This window comes from Halichoeres trimaculatus, unplaced genomic scaffold, assembly GCF_033239565.1.
Source record: "Halichoeres trimaculatus isolate MK-OKI-2021-1 unplaced genomic scaffold, fHalTri1.1 fHalTri1_scaffold_2, whole genome shotgun sequence".
Classification (NCBI taxonomy): domain Eukaryota; kingdom Metazoa; phylum Chordata; class Actinopteri; order Labriformes; family Labridae; genus Halichoeres; species Halichoeres trimaculatus.
The window spans coordinates 23,013,291-23,032,248 of record NW_027437180.1 but is presented as its reverse complement, the minus strand read 5'-3'; the positions used below and the strand labels follow the sequence as shown (position 1 = coordinate 23,032,248).

The following is an 18,958-nucleotide window of genomic DNA, read 5'->3' as shown; positions in this document are numbered from 1 at the left end:
ACACACTGTTGTCACTTAGTACAACCGACTTTAGATGACTCTCAATGGCTCCTCAGGAAGTATCTGCAACTGGAATTAAAAACCTCCAAAATCTACTAAAAGCAGATGAAAAATCATGTACCATGCCTAAAAACAAGCTAGTGACTGCCGATGAGCCCTTCTTCTAAGCTGGGCTGAAGACAGACTGTTATCTTTTAGCTCTTTGGAGCTACAAATGTTTCATTTTGAGCTGTCCATCTATCTTTTTTCAGTTTTCCTCCAAGGTTTTCCAAATAAAAGTGCATCTTGTCTTGGTGAATAAATAAACACACAGTTTGAGAAGAATAAACTCTTCACCCGGACCATTTTAGAGCCATTTTCAGTAAAAGGCAGGCATTATGATTTCTCTTTTCCTGTGAAATGAAATCACTCTTGATGTCATTTCTCAGTTTGTCCACAAGAGGTCAGACTACTCAGATGTTCACATCTCACTCCCCTCACTGCAGGGAGAGAATGAGATGGTGATCTTTAGCTGTCTGGAGATTTTCTCATGTGAATTTTTTTTATACACTAACCTATCTTTATGGGGTTTTTTTTTCCCCCACCAGCAGGCAGTTCACTCATCACATCACTGGTTTATGTAATTTCACAAAGCTTGTTCTCTCTTCCTGCCTCCACTGAAGTATGTCTCGATTTAAATCCACTGATCAGAGTGCAACAGTCCCTAAAAGATAAACTCTGATATTCCTAAACCTGGATCATGATTTCAAACATTTTAGTCTAAATGGTTAAAATGAAGAAAAATATTAGAATTAAGCTAGCTGTCGGATCCAAACACGCCATGAAGACTGCATCATAATCCTTGCAGGCTACTCCATCTCAGAGTGTGTCTCAGTGCTTGTTTCAGCCAAAGCAGAGCCAGAATGTCGGGTAAATCTGTGAGGGTGATTTTAGCAGACAGACCCATTTTCAAATCAAAAAGCAGAAGCATTAACTTTGATAAGTCTCTGAAGTTATGTGAAACAGGTGAGGTTTTATAGGAAAGACGACTGATGGAAAAATTGGTCCCAGCTGGAAAAATGAGTTTGTTTTGTCAGAGTAGCAAAAGTGTTGTGCAACTCGTTTGGCCCTGTAAAACGGACCCTCTAGAGGGGATAAATTTACCAACACAAAGACTCTAAAATAACCATCTGACCTTCAGAGACGGGGACTTTCAGGTGGTATATTTTGATCAGGTAGATTTCCCACTGAGGACAAAGTTATAGCCACTGCAGCTTTTCTCGCAGCTGCTGGATGAGGAAATAACAGAAGGTATTCCTAACTTTTAATATTCGTCCATCTTTTAGACTGCATAGTAAGTGAAACAGGGCTGTGTTTAAAATCCTGGAGTTTCCCTAATATCTATGCTTCACAGAGGAAGATGCTCAGTATTGTTCAGCCATGCAAACTGACGTCTGAATCCTTCTCTCTCTACTGAAATTTTCAGCTTCAAACTGTATCAACTTAACCTTGAATCAGAGATGTTCAAAGAGAACTGTCTCACAGTGAAGCTAAAGCATACTGAACGTTAGCGGCAGTACACCATGACAGACTTTAGCTGTGTAAATGAAATGGCAGTACACAAGTGTGTGGAATCATATTCACACAAGTCTCTGCCCAAATCTCTAGATTCCACTAGCAAACAGTGCAACATCACAACCCTAAGCTTTGTGCGGCACACACCTGACACTGAACAACACAACAGTCCATTAAAAGACATTTTTCTTGGGGTTTCAGCCATCAATTGACAGGACAACTTATAGGTCCCATACTGTGCAAAAATCACTTTATTAAGTGTTTTAGTGAAATTTGTGGGTCTTTGGCTTTCCTCCTAGCCCACAAAATGTGTCATTTAATGACAAAACCTGCACTTAGTATTGCTTGTGAATGTAAAATCCTGACCTAAAACGAGCTGTTTGTAATTTTGGGGATTTGCCGATGTCAGCGATTCACTTTTTTGACCAATCAGGAGCAAGTCTGACCTGAATTGTCCACCAGAGCAGATACCCCCGCACCCCCTCCCCACCCACTCCCCTCCCCACTGCTGCTCCAGCAGCCATCACTGCTTTGATTTTGGCTGTAAACAGCCACATAGTTCCATGCACAAGCTTCCCATCTCGGAAGAAGACAAGACTAAGTGGCTAGAGCTCATTTATCAAGGAAATGTGCCAGCTACACTCAGTAAAACTGTGCATGTGTGTGCTAGTCACTCCACGGCTGACTGCTTTTCCAACTTTGGACAGTACAACAGAGGGCTAATGAATAGACTGGTCCTGAATCCAGACGCATTACCAACCATCCGCCAACAAACCTCAGACCCTGGAAATGTGAGTATTTTAAATGCTGTGTGCTGTGGAGCAGATGTAAGAGCTTTTCCTCAGTGTCCCCCCCGTCTCTGTGTTAGCTTCAGGATGCTAACTTTAGCTGTGGTTAGTCTGTGTGTTGTCTGTTGTAATGTAGGGATGTCCCGATATTACATTTTCACTTCCGATACGATACCGATACTGCAGCATTGAGTATTGGCCGATACCGATATCAATCCGATACAATATCAGCATTAAACTTGCATACTTTTATTACTTATTTTGTAGTATGTCTTTCATGTTAGAAAAGGCTTGATTAAGTGATATTATTCAAACAAAGAACAGTAGTCAGCAACAGTAGGTATGAGGAAAAACTGACCCATTTATTATTAACCAATGGGTAACAGAAATTTTAACATTAAACATAAGAATATACTAGTAATTGAATAAAATAAAGAATAAATTAGAAGACCTAGAAAAAAAAAACTGAATATATCAAATAAAAACAGTCGGAGCAGGGTCTGGAATGGAGTGCTTATATCGGAGACTGGAGATGCATTCCGATACGATACCGATATTTGTTTTTTTGCTGATATCGGACCGATATCCGATATCAATATCGGACTGGGACACCTCTACTGTAATGTTACGGTAAACGAGCTTCGCTGTTTTCTAAACATTATGTACTCGGAGCTCATGGCGCCGCTCTCAGTGACGTGGAGGAGCAGGGCGGTATCAGCGGTGGCTCATTTACATATGAAGGTCACGCCCACTAAATCAGAGCGATCTGAACAGAGGGGCTATGAGAGCCTGGACACAATGCAGCTGTGCTTGATTTATTGGCTTTTTGGACCAAAACACGTTACTACCATTTCATAAAGACATCAATGATGCATATTAAACTGCAGAATTGGAGCATAATATGGGACCTTTAACAGTAAAAGGCAGCAAATATGAAGGGAGAGAACAGGCTCCAAATCATGTCAGGAACGCTAATGAATCTCCTGAGCAGCGCAACAAGAGTTACAGTGACTGCACATGTCACTGCACCTGGGCAAAACAAACACCACCAAATGTCACTTCAAAACCCTGATCTAAAACTACTTCATTAATGAATATGACTGTTTTTTTTATTCTTTCCTTTTCCCAACATTAAGAGTAATGTGTTTTTTTGTTGTCTGAAATGTCCTACAGCAATTGTACTCTTCAGCTTATTCTAAATGAGCACGTGCTCACATGATTTCTTGACACTTAACAAAGGACCAATCAAAGTTAAATCTCCTGAACCCATGTTTTTAAATGTTTAAAATAAAGGCTTATGATCAAGCTTTTTTTAAGTTTGTCTCAGGATCACATCTGCTCTTTCCGAAATTGGTACACAGTCTAAAAATCCAATTTGAATAAAATTTGCAAGAAACACAGAGCCTCCAGTCCCTATATGTTTGGTTTGAATGGATTAATACACAACATGAAAAGATCTTTGTGATCTGTGTTGAGCTGCTTGAGTCATTTCAAGAGTGCCACACAAACACCCCAAGTTTCCTTCAGATGACTAAATGTGAAAACTGCTGCAAAGCCCAGTCAAAGAGTATGTGCTGGTAGCAGATACAAAGAGGAACTGTTAACCGGTTAAATAATGTTGTTCATGGCTGGAGGTGCAGAGCCAAAGCCCACTTCCTGCTTGTGTGTTTGTTGCCAACAACACGCAAATGGTCAGCTATAAACACGAGACGACAGCAGGACTGCAGAGAACACTCCATCATGGTTATGAGCAGCTGAGGATATGTGTGCAGCTGTCATTCAGATGATCGTATCTATTTAACTGGATGTTATTATGACTCATGAGCAACTTGATTTTGTAAATTATGAATGTGATCTAAATTTAGAGACTATGGGTCAGCTGGAGTGTAGTCAACAACCCATGTATACAAATAAAATGTAGATTACATACGCTTACGCATACGATAAGTCTTTAACAGTATGTGAGCGCTATATTTTCTAAGTCTGCTCTTCCTTTTACTCAAGTACACAAGGAGCTTCTTCTTGGACTACTGCCTCATTCATCCTTTAAATTAACATCCTTAAACGAAAGGGTTTGTTTTTGCCAAGTGTAACACATCCACATCTCAAAGACTGATGCTGTTAAGAATCATGATCCATGTGAACATAAATAATCCTGCACACAGACAAGAGTATTTGTGTACTTACGGTCACATTTCATGCCCTGGTGTATCAGCCCATAGAGGAGAGATCCACAGTGGTCACAGAACGTTGGACTGGAGTAAGTGTGGACTTTAAACTTGTGTTTACTCCGAGGATCCTGCAGAGACAGAAACACACATCAATATGTTTTAATCAAAGTGTTTCCAGGTCAGTTCTAGCATCTGTGGCGCTGCAGAGTCCTTTAAAAAAAGGTTAAACTGCGATTTCTGATGTTCTCACCTGTCGGCCAAGTGCAGAAAGTAATGTAGCTGTTCCTTTTGCAGCACCTTTGGCTGCAAGCAGGAACTGCAGATGTGTTTGCTGACAACCGATTGGCATTTTAAGCATTTATTATTCAATAACCTCTGAGAATTATTTGAGGATTAATCGAATAGTTGCTGCCCTTTCTGCCTTGCTCCCTGTGCATAGTTGTTGTGAACATCCGTTGTGCTAGTTTGGCCATGCAAAGTTTGTACATGACCGTAGTTTTGTTTCTTCTAACCTCAAACTGCTGGTTCCAGATCTCACAGAACCTCAACAGTTTGACTAGTTTTTCCTGGCATTAATGCTTTCTTCTTTATTTCCTGATTGGCAGAAATTGAACAGCTTTCAAAGGGGTTACAGTCGGTGTGCGCCTGTCATACTGTCAGGTTTGTTAGGCTACTGTCAGGCCTTTGTAAAAATAAAGACAAATTAAATTTGTTTTCTTGTTTACTGGAGTAAATTCAGACTTTTTGATTTGATTAGTATAAAAGCTGTGCACGTGTTTCATATGAAGTTCTAACCCTGCTCGCCACTCATGTGTGAAATAAATGTTTATTAGACACATGGTTAGCGATTGTTTCCTGTCAAAGGTTCATTTATAACATCAGCAAAGTCAGCACTGGCTTTTGGTGTTTGTGTACTTCCATGTAGTTCCTGTAAGTGCTGTTGGACAGACACACACTCTCACACACTCTCACACACACACACACACACACACACACACACACACACACACACACACACACACACACACACACACACACACACACACACACACACACACACAGATGTAACCTCTTGTCCTCCCTCCTGCTGAGCTGTCAGCCTCAAATCATAAAGTCATGTCAGTAAAGAGAGAATGTGCTGCCTGGCTGCCTCAGGTTAATGAGCCAGGGTCTCTCATTCACTCACTCACTGATACACACACACACACACAAAAATACTTACACATAAACACTCACACACAAACACTCACAATTTGTGAGTCAGCTTCGTCATGTGGCAGATGTTTATTAATCTCTAACTCCTCTGTCTTTTTTGTTTGTGTTACATCACCAAAGCTGTTTTTGTTGTTTTCTTTTTTTTAGCCAGTACTTGTTTAATTTCTCTTGGTTATTTAACTGTATCTCCCTGTGAAATTGGGTCAACATTTAAAGGACTGCTTTACCAAAATAGTGGAATATTATCAGTCAGTTTCCTCAAGTAGTAGTAACTGAGTAGTTCTGGGTGGTAACATGACTGTGTTTGGGCACAGCCAAAAGGTAACCACAGCAGTACTGGTGTTCAGAGCAACAGCACACACTTTTGTTGATTTTTTTGTGGCCTGATATTAGCAAACAATAAATGCTTTGTTGTCTAATCCTCTGTCTTAGAGAAAGACCAACATCAAACTTAACTCTCAATCAACAGTCAACATGAAACATTAGCATGCTAATTTAACAATCATTTGACTGAACATTTCCATTCTTCTGAAGGATATAAATACTGAATTTTGTCCTCTTCAGCTCTCCATTTGAAACTCTGCAGATGACACACCTCTAAAAATAAATGTTGCAAAAGTCACTACTTCAAACAATGTCTTTTACAATCACAACTGTTTTTTTTCTTTGTAGTCATCAGTGACATAAAAAGAAGCCTTTTATTCCAACATGCAAAAAAAGGGTTCAATGAGGCTAACATGTTTGCATCAGTATCCACAATAAGGCTGTTGAAACTGTTTTTCTTTTTTTGGCAGATTGATTTGATAAGATGTGTGAACAGCTTGGCTTTGTTCAGAGATGCAAAGAATGGGGGAATGATCCAGTATTTTTTTTTTAAAGTGAGTCCACGCATTGTTGATATGATCTTTTCTAAAAGCTCAAGGGATTCTATGACCTGAGGTTGATGTGATGTGTAACAGACACAGGCATGTGGATGTTAATGAACAGGAAAGAGCAGAAAGAGCTTGTGCTGCTCCATCTGCTAACATTTTCACCAGTGTTGTGCCAGCTCACAAAAAGTGAGGGAGCCCAAAGTTTAATTCTCACCAATTAAAATGAACTAGTTCAAGTTCAAAGTTCATTTTCAAAAACTTTGAACTAAGTTCACAATTCAAAAAACAAACCAGTTCGAGTTTTATCTTATCGCTTTAAGCCAATTACAAAAATAAACAAATCTCTGTATGCTATTATGACATGACAGACAGATATTTAGTCAAACTAGTGTTTTAGCACTGAATCAATATGCAATAAAGCAGGACCAAAGCCAATGGTGACATCATGCACTGCTTATACTAACCGTGTTGTGTGAATTGTCCGCAGGATTAGCCATGCTTAATGCACGGAGAGAGTTGTAGTAAACCTGACTTTTGCTCTAAAACACAGTGCTGGCATCTCTCGGCCACCATCTAATCTCTCTGCAACTTTTGGCACCTCTCAGACTGTAAGCAGCCATTCACTGCCCTTGGAGTGAACTGCACTCACTTTCTGTTTATGAGTTATGAACTGAGCGGTTCAGTTCACCGTTTAGTTCACCGTTCATGAAAATTTGAGCGCAGATCTCTCTTCTCAGTACTAAAGTCCGTCAGCCACTATGGTGTTGTTATTGAGACTTTGACAATCAATCCAGTCAATCCAGTTCTGCCTGACCCGGTCCAGAAGCTAAAAAATAGCATTAAGAAATAACCTATCCTGGCGCTGATAGTCTCGTCTTTAGTTGTACATTACAATCAGAAATATATCTAAAAGGGAAACGAGACCACTGAGAACTCCTCACAGCCGCTTTAAGGGTGATGGTGCATTAGTAGAGAGAGACTTACAGGCATTTACAGGTGATCCCATATTCAGCACAAATTGTGCTAAATTTTGAGGGATTTTTTTCTCTCCAAAATTCATTTTTGCCTCCAAACTTTTTGACTTGTCAGAATTTTATTTTTCATGTAACAAACAGCAAACCAGTCTATTTGAAACATTTTTATTAAAAAGGCCCTTAAAAAATATTTTATACCATGTGAAAGGTAAAGAAAGGTTGCAAAAGCATGGCAATCGGGCACTCTCAAGAATATTCTGAAAACCGTTTCATTGAGACACTGTGGCTGGAAAAGTTATTTAATATCAGCACTCGTGTTTTATAAAAAAACAAACAAACAAAAAAAAAACATAGTGCCACTAAGTGATATACTTGTCTATAGTGGTCCACAGTCATAAATGTGAAGAGCAGATGAAAGATTTGATAACAGTTATCAGAGTAAATATTTATTTGAATGCTCAACAAGTGTGAACTTTGTTTAGTTAAAACATTGGACTGAGAATACACTGAAGTTAAAACTGACTCTGGTCTGCATGAGAGGAGACATAAAACAAGCTTCCTCTGAAACAAAGGGAAAAACATAAGCTGCCAATAAATAAGAGGTCAGAGGTCACTAAAGCCTCGGTCAAGTGAAAACATGAATATTTCACATGCTCAGATGGCCACCTGCTCACATGCCAATCTTGAGAGTTAGTAACCTGAGGAGTCAGTATTACTTAAACATGAAACATGTCTGTCTAGAAAAGTAAGAAAAAAGAAAAGTAAGCTGTAAGCTTTCTACAAAACAGTGGTGTAGGCGTTCATCTTGCTTCTTGTTTCTTTCTTGCCACTTTCTGTTTGTCGTTTTTACTCAGTTTCTTTGGGTGTTCTTCTGTGTCGGGCAGTACAAGCTCAAAGATAACTCAGCTGTGATTACCACCTAAAACTGTTCAAATAAACAGATGCAGAGTGAGAAAGAGTTCAGTGTATTAATGTTATCCTGAGTCCAGCATCTCGAGTCTCTGCTGTGAGGAAATATGGATTCAGGGGATTTTGATGCAGAACTACCACAGTCAAATTTAGGCCAAGGTTGATTTCACTGAAAACCTTGTCCCTTAATAAGCACCCAGCAGTCCAAAGACAATGAAAAGAAAGCAGCCACAACAATACCATATCTGACTAGAGACTAAACACAGGGGATAGAGTGTGGGGTAGACATGCAGCAAAAGGCCAAGGCTTGGAGTCAACCCTGGGGCTGCTGCAGTGAGGACTGTCCTTGTATGAGGGACATCTGCTCTATTAACTGAGCTAAGCCAGCTGAGCTACTCTTTAAACCATGGACTGTAATTCAGTTAAATAAAGCTTCTCCAGTTATCTTCCTATAGTGCTAAATCCCATTCTATAGACTAACACACAATACAGCTTAATGTTCAGCTGACTGCCCCATAACCAGGACACAATTTTAATCTGAGTCAGTTAATGGTGACAAATATGTTAACAAGTATCATGATGTGCTCTTACGACTGTAAAAAAGATGGACAACATGACGGCTCCTTGAAAAGGAAGCCAAAATATCATAGCTCCCCCTGCTGGGCAGTGGCTGCACTCGTCATATGCTCCCCATCCGCCATGTTAACAGATGAGATGAAACCATAAAATCAAAGTACACAATTTGATTCCTGTTAAAGCAGTTTGCTATGCTGTGTTTAGAACTAAATAAAACAGATTGAGTTCATCCTTCTAAAAATACATCCGTCAGTGCATCTGAATTTACATTTCCTCTACTTACATCAGAGGCAGGTCCTTTGTCGGCCCCCGGACAAGAAAAGGTGACAAATTCATGACAGCGCTTGTGGACCACAAAACAGCACACTGCAGAGAGAGAAAAAAGAAAAGCAAATGTCAAGTCAGGCTACATTTCAAAGCCAAATAAGGTGACACAAAAGCAACAAAGAGATGAATCAATATGTCAATTATGTGGCATTACACATTGCACAATAAACCTCTAATATTTCAGCAGTTCCCTTTTGCTCCTTCCTTGCAGTCGACACCTATATTTAGTTTTACTGCTTCAGTTTAGAAGAATTTATATTTAACACAGCATGGCGGGGTAACTCAAAGTCAAGGCCAATACATTAAAGCTGCTGCACCTAACTTCTGAGGCAGATCCAAATAACAGCGGGATATTTCACTGCTTGAAGTCAAAATCATTCAGAGTACAGACTGACGGAAATAAACATTCTTCAAGTAGGTTGGGGAGGATGCTGGGGACAGAAAACCATGACAAAGTTACCATGATAGCAGTTCTGCTCAAAAGTTGTGGGGTACTTTTAGTAGCATTTAAATCCACTGAAAATAGATTAAAAAAATCCACAGAAACACATTTCAACCAGAGATGGGTAGGAGTAATTGTGCACTCAAATACTTGCCGATTACACCATTATTTGAATAACACTTTGTTATTTGCGCACCTGTCGAGGTGCTGCTTTGGGTGACGTAACTTACAGCGTTACGTGTGTGATCCAGCTTTCTTTTTTTTGCATATACTGGGTGGGAAAATTATTAACAGGATACAAACTTATGATTTCTCCAGCCACTGTTTCAGCACAATGAGCCAGATTTCAGCAAGAACAACTGTTGAACGGCAGCAACAGCAACTCTCAAGGAACATGTTTTTACACAGAAAGAAAAAGCATAATAAATGCACAACTGTTTGCCAGACCTGAGACATGTCAGTCAAGAACAGTGATGTCTGGAATTATTTTGACAAAAAAAAAAAAGAAAAAGAAGAAGTTAATGTGCAGTGCAAAATACCTGGTGTTAAACTTGCATGCCATAGAATAACTAATTTGATGCTTAAACACATCAATCCAAGCAGAAGGAGAAAACAGCGGAGATAGGCAGTCTTGCATCACATCGATTGCTAGCCCTGTTAGCACGTTATCATGATAAAATAAGAGTGGAGAAGCTTAGCCTGCTAATAACCAAAATGGTAACTGGAGATATGCTCCTATGAAGGTGGTCTTGGTTACATTTGTCCACAATGCTCTGGCAGCATGTACACTCATTTGTCCTCAGCTTCAATAAGGACCACCCACTCCCCCCATATTTATGGCAGCGATCACATGGATTCACCGACTACTCTGCAATGTCTCATGAAAATCTTTAGATTTATATTTCTCACATGATTCTAACATGTGAATAGGAACTCTGTCATTAAGAGACTGCATGTTAACTATATATATATATATATATATATATATATATATATATATATATATATATATATATATATATATATATATATATATATATATATATATATATATATATATATATATATATATATATATATATATATACATACATACAAAACAATCTTGAACAGACAATGATCCATGTGAGCCTGATCTGTCCTGGATTTTTATGCATGGTCTGTCATAATACACCATGATACACCATCTGATGGTTTGGTTTTCACTGTCTAAAAAAGAGACCTAGGTCTACAGTGGAGTTCTTGTATTTCTCTGATAAACTACAGAAATGAGTAGGAACACCAGATTTCACGGCCAAACTAAACACCCTGTCATCACTTATGTGATTTCTATCAATCACACACATGTACAACTTTCCTCTTCTCTTCTGTGTTGTTTGTAAATGAGGCTCTGTTTTTATTTGCAAATAAAGCTTTGATATACATTTTGAGACACAAAGAAACTGTCCACGTGATGAGATCTCAAAAACAGATTTTATCAGTTATGATCATGGCCATATGCTGTTTAATGTCAAATTTAAATCCTGCATCAAGATCATCAAACAGTCCACACCCAAAGGTTATCATATAAGATGGAGATGGATAAAAACAAGACAGTTAGCATTTTTTAGCTGGAACTTCATATCATACTAAAACAATATTCACACTTCAGTATTGGTTCACTTTTTTTCATATTAATTCACACATGATCAAAATGTAAATTTAACTGATATTTGCTTAACACTTCAATAGTCTGCCCATATCCTCTTAGGAAGAGACCTGGCAAAGGTTTTGTATGATCCATCTATCATAATGCACTGGTTTGGGGTGCATTTTTGCACGTTAGGACCACAGATGTAGTGCACATGATATTGTTTCTAGCACAGAGATTTGAAGACACTGTCAGCAGATGCCATATTGGATATCCTGAAATCAACCTAGTGTCTATGTAGTTTGGATGAAGTTAAGAGGTGGGCCTTTAGCTTCTTTGTAGACGGCTACAGAGTGCCCTCCCTTCAGTCAAATGGGCCATGCCCATACATGGGCAAAACTTGTTGCAACATGACAGGTTACAAAAATGTCCCAGGTACAGTGTGTGCAAATAGAGAAATGAGATACTTAAACCAAAACAAGACTGTTTGCTTTTTATTTAAAAATAATCTTTTCTGACTTTGTGTGTTTGTGGTTTTTAGTGTTTCTGCAGTCAGCCTCGGGTGGACTCTCAGAGAACAGAACAGTAGTTTTTTTTCAATTCTGCCATTTTTTAGACCTGAGGTTGCTTCATGAGGAGCAGGGAGTGGGGGGCACTTGCAGCAAAGAGCTGTAAACTGGAGTTGAACCAGTGACTGCTGTGATTTTTACAATGATGCTAATTTAGAAAACTTAAGCCCTGTAAGTTACAAGCAGATCAGTATCACACAGCTGAAGTAGATCAGAGTGAAACCATGTGCAATGTACTATAACTGTTAAACACCCACCAGAAACAGTTGGCTGGTGCTGCTTCAGAGATGTGACAAAGCAAGAAATGACAGGGTATATGTTACACATAGGGTTATATAAGAGCCATACAGGAAAGGAAGTCTTGCAGGGACAGTTTTCAGCACTGGACCAAAATTAGCAAGAAGCTAGCTAAGTTCTCTAGAAACATATGGCAGATGATTGCCACAGGGTCCTGAGGTTGCAGCCTTCAGAATTTCAACATGTACCTATGAGTGTTAACTTTGAAGTTGTGAGGAAATTTCCTGTTTTTGAGCTCAGCTCCTATAGATCTTTTTTACGCCCAGCTGATCTGAGATCAGGCTGTCAGACAGAATAAACTTCAAATCATCCTTGAAACCTTGGGACAAAGTACAGTCCATCCCCTTTAATTTCCATCAGACACTCTACAGACCAAGATGTGAACACAACCAGCAGCAGAACACCACTTAGATAAAAAGCAAAGTACAGCTATCTCCCCAGAAGGTGCACATCACGGGTTAACATCGTTTTAAAGGTGTAGCTCTGCATTCAGGTATTCAAACCGACTTCCACCTGTGACTTTGAGCGAGACCCAAAAATAGAATTAGCTGGTATGACTTCACATTTCTACCATACTGATGAACCTGATTATGCAAACACTGATGTTGCAACAGCAGTGACTGAAAACAAGAACAAAGGACACACACGCACACAAACACACACTGGGTGACTTTACACTCTAGTTTAATCTTAATTATTCACATTCTCGTTACATTTTCATGAGCCCCTGTGGACACTGGCTGCACTTTCTGCAGGTTTCAAGCTGTTGAGCAACAGCACACTTCAGATAGGGTGTAGTTTAAAGTAAGCTCAAGTATAGTTTGAACTGACACAAAAGACTGGTTTCTTGGTGTTTGGCTGGGCGTAGCATGTCTAAAGTGTGCCTGAGTGCAGATCAGCACAATGCAAATGAAGAGACAGACTGTGAGGGAAAAAAGGAAACGCATAGAGGAAGAGAGAGAAGGAAAAGAGAGCGAAGAAATCAAGTCGGAGAGACAGAGTGTGCGTGTGTGTATGTAGGTGTGTGTATCTGTTTGTGCGTGTGTGTGTGAGTGTGGGCAGGAAGGGATGGGGGCACAGCTGGGTTTGAGGCAGTGTGAGGGGGCGGGGAATTCATTTGAGTGTTTTTTTTTTTTCAGTGTGTCAGAAAACACAGAAAAAGAAAATGGAGCAACAGAAAAAAATCCCCCTTCACAGCTTTTTGTTCAAAAAATGTGCTCTGTCACACACCTGTGTGCAAACACATGCCACTCAAAGGCAGGCAGAGTGACCTGCTGAGGAGGTCTTTGCTCTGTTGCCTAGCAACCAGGCTGAGCCCTACAGTTGAGTCGGCACACACACGTACACACACACAACCCCATTTTGTGGGACTGACAGCGATAGCAGCAAATCAGAGGCGATCCAAGAAACGATCCTGTGCGGTGGAGTGCCAGGATGACAGCGGGCTGACAGCTTTACATCAACGGGGACATCAGGAGGCTTCCTCCATGTTGGCTCATCAACACCAATCCAAAATCCCACAGTCGAAGGAAACACTCGTTGCCACTGATTAGGCCTCTACATGCTTTGAGAAACTGAAACCAAAGAGATGAGACTCCTGAACAGATCTGTGAGGACTGAGGCCTTCAGGGCTGCAGCCGGCAGCTACATTCATGTGGACTGATCAGATTTCTTTCTAACTTATCTGTTTGTTGGTCAGTCGTATGGTTGAGAAATGGAGAATTGTATGACGTGCCAACCAATGTATCTGGAAGCCTAAAATGGTGTCCTCAAACATCTTGTTTGTAAAAAGGCAGGATATTCTCAGTTTGCTTTCCAAGAAGAGTCAAAACACCAAAAGATGTGTTGAAATTCAAAAAGCTAGAAGCAAGAAATTTTGACTTAAATAACTGTATTTAATACACTGATTCGATTTTGGCATTTTTAAGGATACAATTCCCACTGCAGCTGAATCAATACTGTGACAATCACCCAAAAAAAGACTTCTCTTTTCAAGTCTCAAAGAAATCAAAAGAGTCAAAGCAAAGAAGTCAATCAGGCATATTACCTTAAAAATAAAAAAGTCGCTTTTCAATTCAGTTTAATAAAGTGTTTGATAAATAGTTGTAGCTGAAACATAACCGTGAGCCCCTGCAATACAATAAACAATCAAATCTGTCTCATTGTTTTCATTCTTGGCAGAAGATAAAAACAAAAAGAACAGAAGCATCAACAAGCTGTCGGGAAAACGGTTGCAAAACCTCCATCAGAAACACTTTCACATAAAACACTTAGACTGAAGAAATTTTAGTTCATTTCATCAGAAAGATCAATGAACTGTTGCTTCAGATCTGTTTTTAATTGTTCACCAACTGCTTCCAAAAAAAGTGACTCAGTGAAGATGATTTAAAATTATAACAATGAATGATTCTTTTTGGGGACTTTGTTGCGGCAGTAGAGACAACCTGTCAACATGAAACAGACACATGAGTGAAATGTTGATGTGTCGTAAACAGAAGGTAGATGGAGCTAGAAAATATGGGTCAGCTGAGTTCATCCTGACTGTTATCAGCAGGTGAATCATGGGTACAGGTCAATCACTGTAGAAATGACTGCCTCTTTATTTCTGCAAAGCTGAAATATTGAGTCCGTACAGTCATGTATTAGGTTGCTGACAGAACTGATTATTTTAATTGTTGTTCACTTCATTCTGTAAAGTGACCTATTACATTAATCATTCAGTGTCCAATCCCCTTTCCCTGCTTGTACTCTGAACCCAAATCACTACTGAGTTTTTATTCACAATGTACAGCAACAATCTACGAGACAAAAAAGTTGCATCTGCAAAGCTTGCTAAAAACATAAGCTTTATATTTCTCATTTTTGAGCAGCATCGTTGGGAGCTGAAAATTTAGACAGGACAGTTCATCCATCAAAAAAAGTGAGATTAACATTTTTTGCTACACTCAAAAAACTAAACACTTTTTCGCATCCTTTATATTAAAAAGGTACATCTAGACTGAATCCAACTGAACAACCACAGCAAATCCACAATATAAATGTTCTGTTTTTGTACTTTGGTACTGTGTTATATGTTTATAAACAACACATCCATTTTTGAACATCTTTTTAACAGCTTTGTTACCCTTTGTAAGATCTAGATCAGGGGTGACCAACCTGTGGCTCTTTGCCTTTCGGAGTGCGGCTCTTCAATCCACTCATAAAACTGATGTATTGTTGCAAATGTTGGGACCAGCATTGATCAATACTTGGGTGATAAGTTGATACTTAAGTTTCTGTTTCTTTTCTCTACATGTGCTCCTCTCAATCACTTGTGTGCTTCGATAGATAGATAGATAGATAGATAGATAGATAGATAGATAGATAGATAGATAGATAGATAGATAGATAGATAGATAGATAGATAGATAGATAGATAGATAGATAGATAGATAGATAGTAGTAAAATTTTAAACACACAAACACAATAAATCTTGCTTTGAAAATTGCAAATGTATTGATTTTTATTCTATGTCATTTCGTTTCTGTGTGAGAGGAAGTGCGTTTGCAAGACCACATTTTTTGTGGTTCTTCGTTGTACCACAGTAATTTTTGTGGCTCTTGGTCTCTGACTCGTTGGCCACCCCTGATCTAGATGACTAAATCCATCACAATATACGACATACCGTCAACAAAAATAATTAACATAACAGTGCTGTTATTATCAGTGTTTTGCATTTATCTAAAATTAGAGATGCACTGATCCAACTTTTCTGGTCCCGTTACTGATACCTGGGCTTTAGGTATCAGGTCCGATGTTAATCCAAATCCAATACCAGTGCTGAATAATAGCCTGCATGCATTCCTGTGAAATATTTAAATGTTTACAAGCAGTTTGAAAAAAAAAAAAGCTTCGGAATTTACAGAAATTGCTATTGAAGTGTAAACTTTTATACCCTGTAGACTGGTAATGCTGCAAAAATCAAAGAAAGTGCATCAGAGGTAACATTTCAAATCAAGTAGCCAAGGGCACCGATAAAATAAAAGGCATGGATCTAGTTGCCTAGATCAGCACACTTGCATCAGCACCATGAATAACTCCCTTCCAACCAATACCAGATAACTTACGAATCAGAAAATTTTTTAAAAAGACAAAGTGTTCATCTTCACTCAATATTTATGTTGTTAGTCTGTAAATTGAAATAACAAAACTACAGCACAACTGTAAAAAGGCACATTTCTTGAAAAAGTAAAATTTTAGTGCTTCCAAAATCTTCCAAAAGCAGTTTGAGTACTTAAACCTAGATGCTTTAACTTTGAACATAAACTTTTATTAGGGTTAATTTTATGACTGTACCAGTTCCTACTACAAGCCCAATCACCGTCACATCATTCACAACTTTTGGTGTGTTCAATTCCTTTGCAGCCCTCAGTTAAACGTATGCCACAGGAGTATCATGCTGGATCACAGCACAGGGGAAAGCATTTCTCACACCTCCTCAAGAAAACAGGCAGTGGTTAACACATGGGTCTGCAGGCCGTTAAGTCCATCCATCACAGATGAAAGGAACTCTTTCTGCAGACTGGAGTGCATCTTTCAGTACTACGGAAAATGGTCATAAAGAAGTGAGAAGAATTTTCAGTGAGACTGATTTGAAATGCTGTATTTTTTCAATGACAACATTTATATCATATTAAATACTATGGGCTGCAGTTTGAAGCAGCAGTTCGCACTGTTGTCTTTACAGCAAGAAGGTCACTAGTTTGAATCCTGGGCAAGGCAAGGTGGGCCTTTCTGTGTGGAGTTTGCATGTTCCCCCTGTGCATGTGTGGATTCTCTAGCTTCCTCCTACAATCCAGAAACAAGCTCATCAGGGTAATTGGTCTTTCTAAATTGCCTGTAAGTGTAAGTATGTGCATAAAATGTTGTCTGTCTCCTAGAGGTCGACCAATATGGGTTTTTTGGGGGCCGATGCCGATGCTTTCTAAATTTGGGCAGCCGATGCCGATATGCATAGCCGATTTTTCCAATTTGGTATTCAGGCCGAATGTTAAATATATATTTATCACATTTTTGTGAAACACAGCAATTTCTGAGCAACTAAAAGAAATCTATTACAACAAGTCGTGTCCAGTCCTCTGAACATTTATTCAGCTTTCAAAACAATGAAATATTTTGTCTAAGTAAACACACAATGTAACAAGCAGTAGTAAACATTCACACTCTTCTTAAAATGTCAAAAAAGAAATTTAAACTTATGAATATAATTTGAACAAAAGTATGCAATGTATCCAAGTGATTCCACAGGTTTGAGGTGCTCATCTTTTTTGTGCCTGATAAAAAATTACGTCATTTTATACAACGGATCAAAAATCGGCTTTTTAAAAGAAAATACGGCCGATGGCTGAAAGAGACAAATGTCCAAATATCAGCCCGATATATCGGCCGGCTGATATATCGGTCTGCCTCTACTGTCTCTAAGTGTCAGCCTTGTGATAGGCTGACAACCAGTCCAGGGTGTACCCCACCTCTTGCTCAAAGACAGCTGGCATAGGCTCCAGCCATCCTACTCTTTCCACTGTCCTTTCCTTTCCAATAAAGGTATATTGAGACAAAATCTATGCACCCATAACTCATGCAGAGATCGTTCATACCTCACAGTTGTCATTGTTTTTTTCTGCCAATACACTACAGTTTATTTCATGTGGTGCTGGATCTCAGAGTCATTAAGAGCAGTATCAAAAAACATGATCCAACGTCCCTTCTGTTAAAACTGAACTCATTCTGGTTTTCTTCGACTGTCTGCTACATTCGCCATCTCTCCAGCACTGTCGGAGCATTGTACAGTACATTAGTTATTAATTCAGTATTCAGCACCCTCATGTCTTGGTTACAGTGAATCAGCTTGTTAAAAAAAGCTCTGACATGCACAAGTATTGTAGAGGAATACATATTTATAATAACAGAACAAAAATTAATAAAAACGTATTGCCTGCCTCAAACATTCACTGAGACGGAGACACGGGCTGGAGCATGTAACAGTCTTAACAGTAACAGTGTGGTCATGTGAATAGCTTAAAATATTCATAGCTATATAAACCAGTGAATTTTATTTTATTTTTTTGTTTATTTTTCAGTTAAATCTAATCTCTCATTCCACACTATTCAGAGCAGTTTTGCAAAAAAGGTAATTACCATCCACTCAGTAACTGAGACATCTGCTGCATGAAAACTCTCTCAGCTTTAAAATTCATTGTGAGGAAACTTTCTCATGAGCAATCACTTCACTGTGGATTTCACTGTTCTGTAACTAAGTATGCCATTTTTTGCTAAGCCATAACCACAGGGTTACTACTGATGGTGTAATATACCCTGGACTGGCTCCAAATCAATGACAAAGATACTTCTTCAACTGCAGTGATCAGTCAGCGACCAGGATTAAATGTCAGCTGCAGCTCGATTAAATCAATAACAGCGACAGGCCCAGACAACAAGCCCTCTTTATCCAGTATTTTCTGCTTTCTCTCCTCAGCGGACTTGTTGAGGTTAACAGTTTCAATGTGGTCACAGAAACAAGTTTATTCTTTTTTGAGAGTTGCACATTTGGGTTGTGAACGGTGTGAAAAAGCAGATCATTAATGTGATTAGTGAAGT

At 39.0% G+C, this 18,958-nt stretch overlaps 1 protein-coding gene across 2 annotated transcripts in view; it reads right to left on the bottom strand.

Annotated features, from left to right (window-relative positions):
• The window catches only part of LOC141787137 (protein kinase C beta type), a 41,086-nt gene that overhangs the window by 14,192 nt on the left and 7,936 nt on the right, over window positions 1-18,958 (bottom strand). For both annotated transcript variants that reach the window (XM_074665414.1, XM_074665413.1), the window contains exons 3-4: window positions 9,343-9,425; window positions 4,530-4,641 (exon numbers count right to left, since the gene is read on the bottom strand). In XM_074665414.1, coding sequence (XP_074521515.1) covers window positions 4,530-4,641; window positions 9,343-9,425 — 195 coding nt within the window. The remainder of the gene's footprint in view (window positions 1-4,529; window positions 4,642-9,342; window positions 9,426-18,958) is intronic.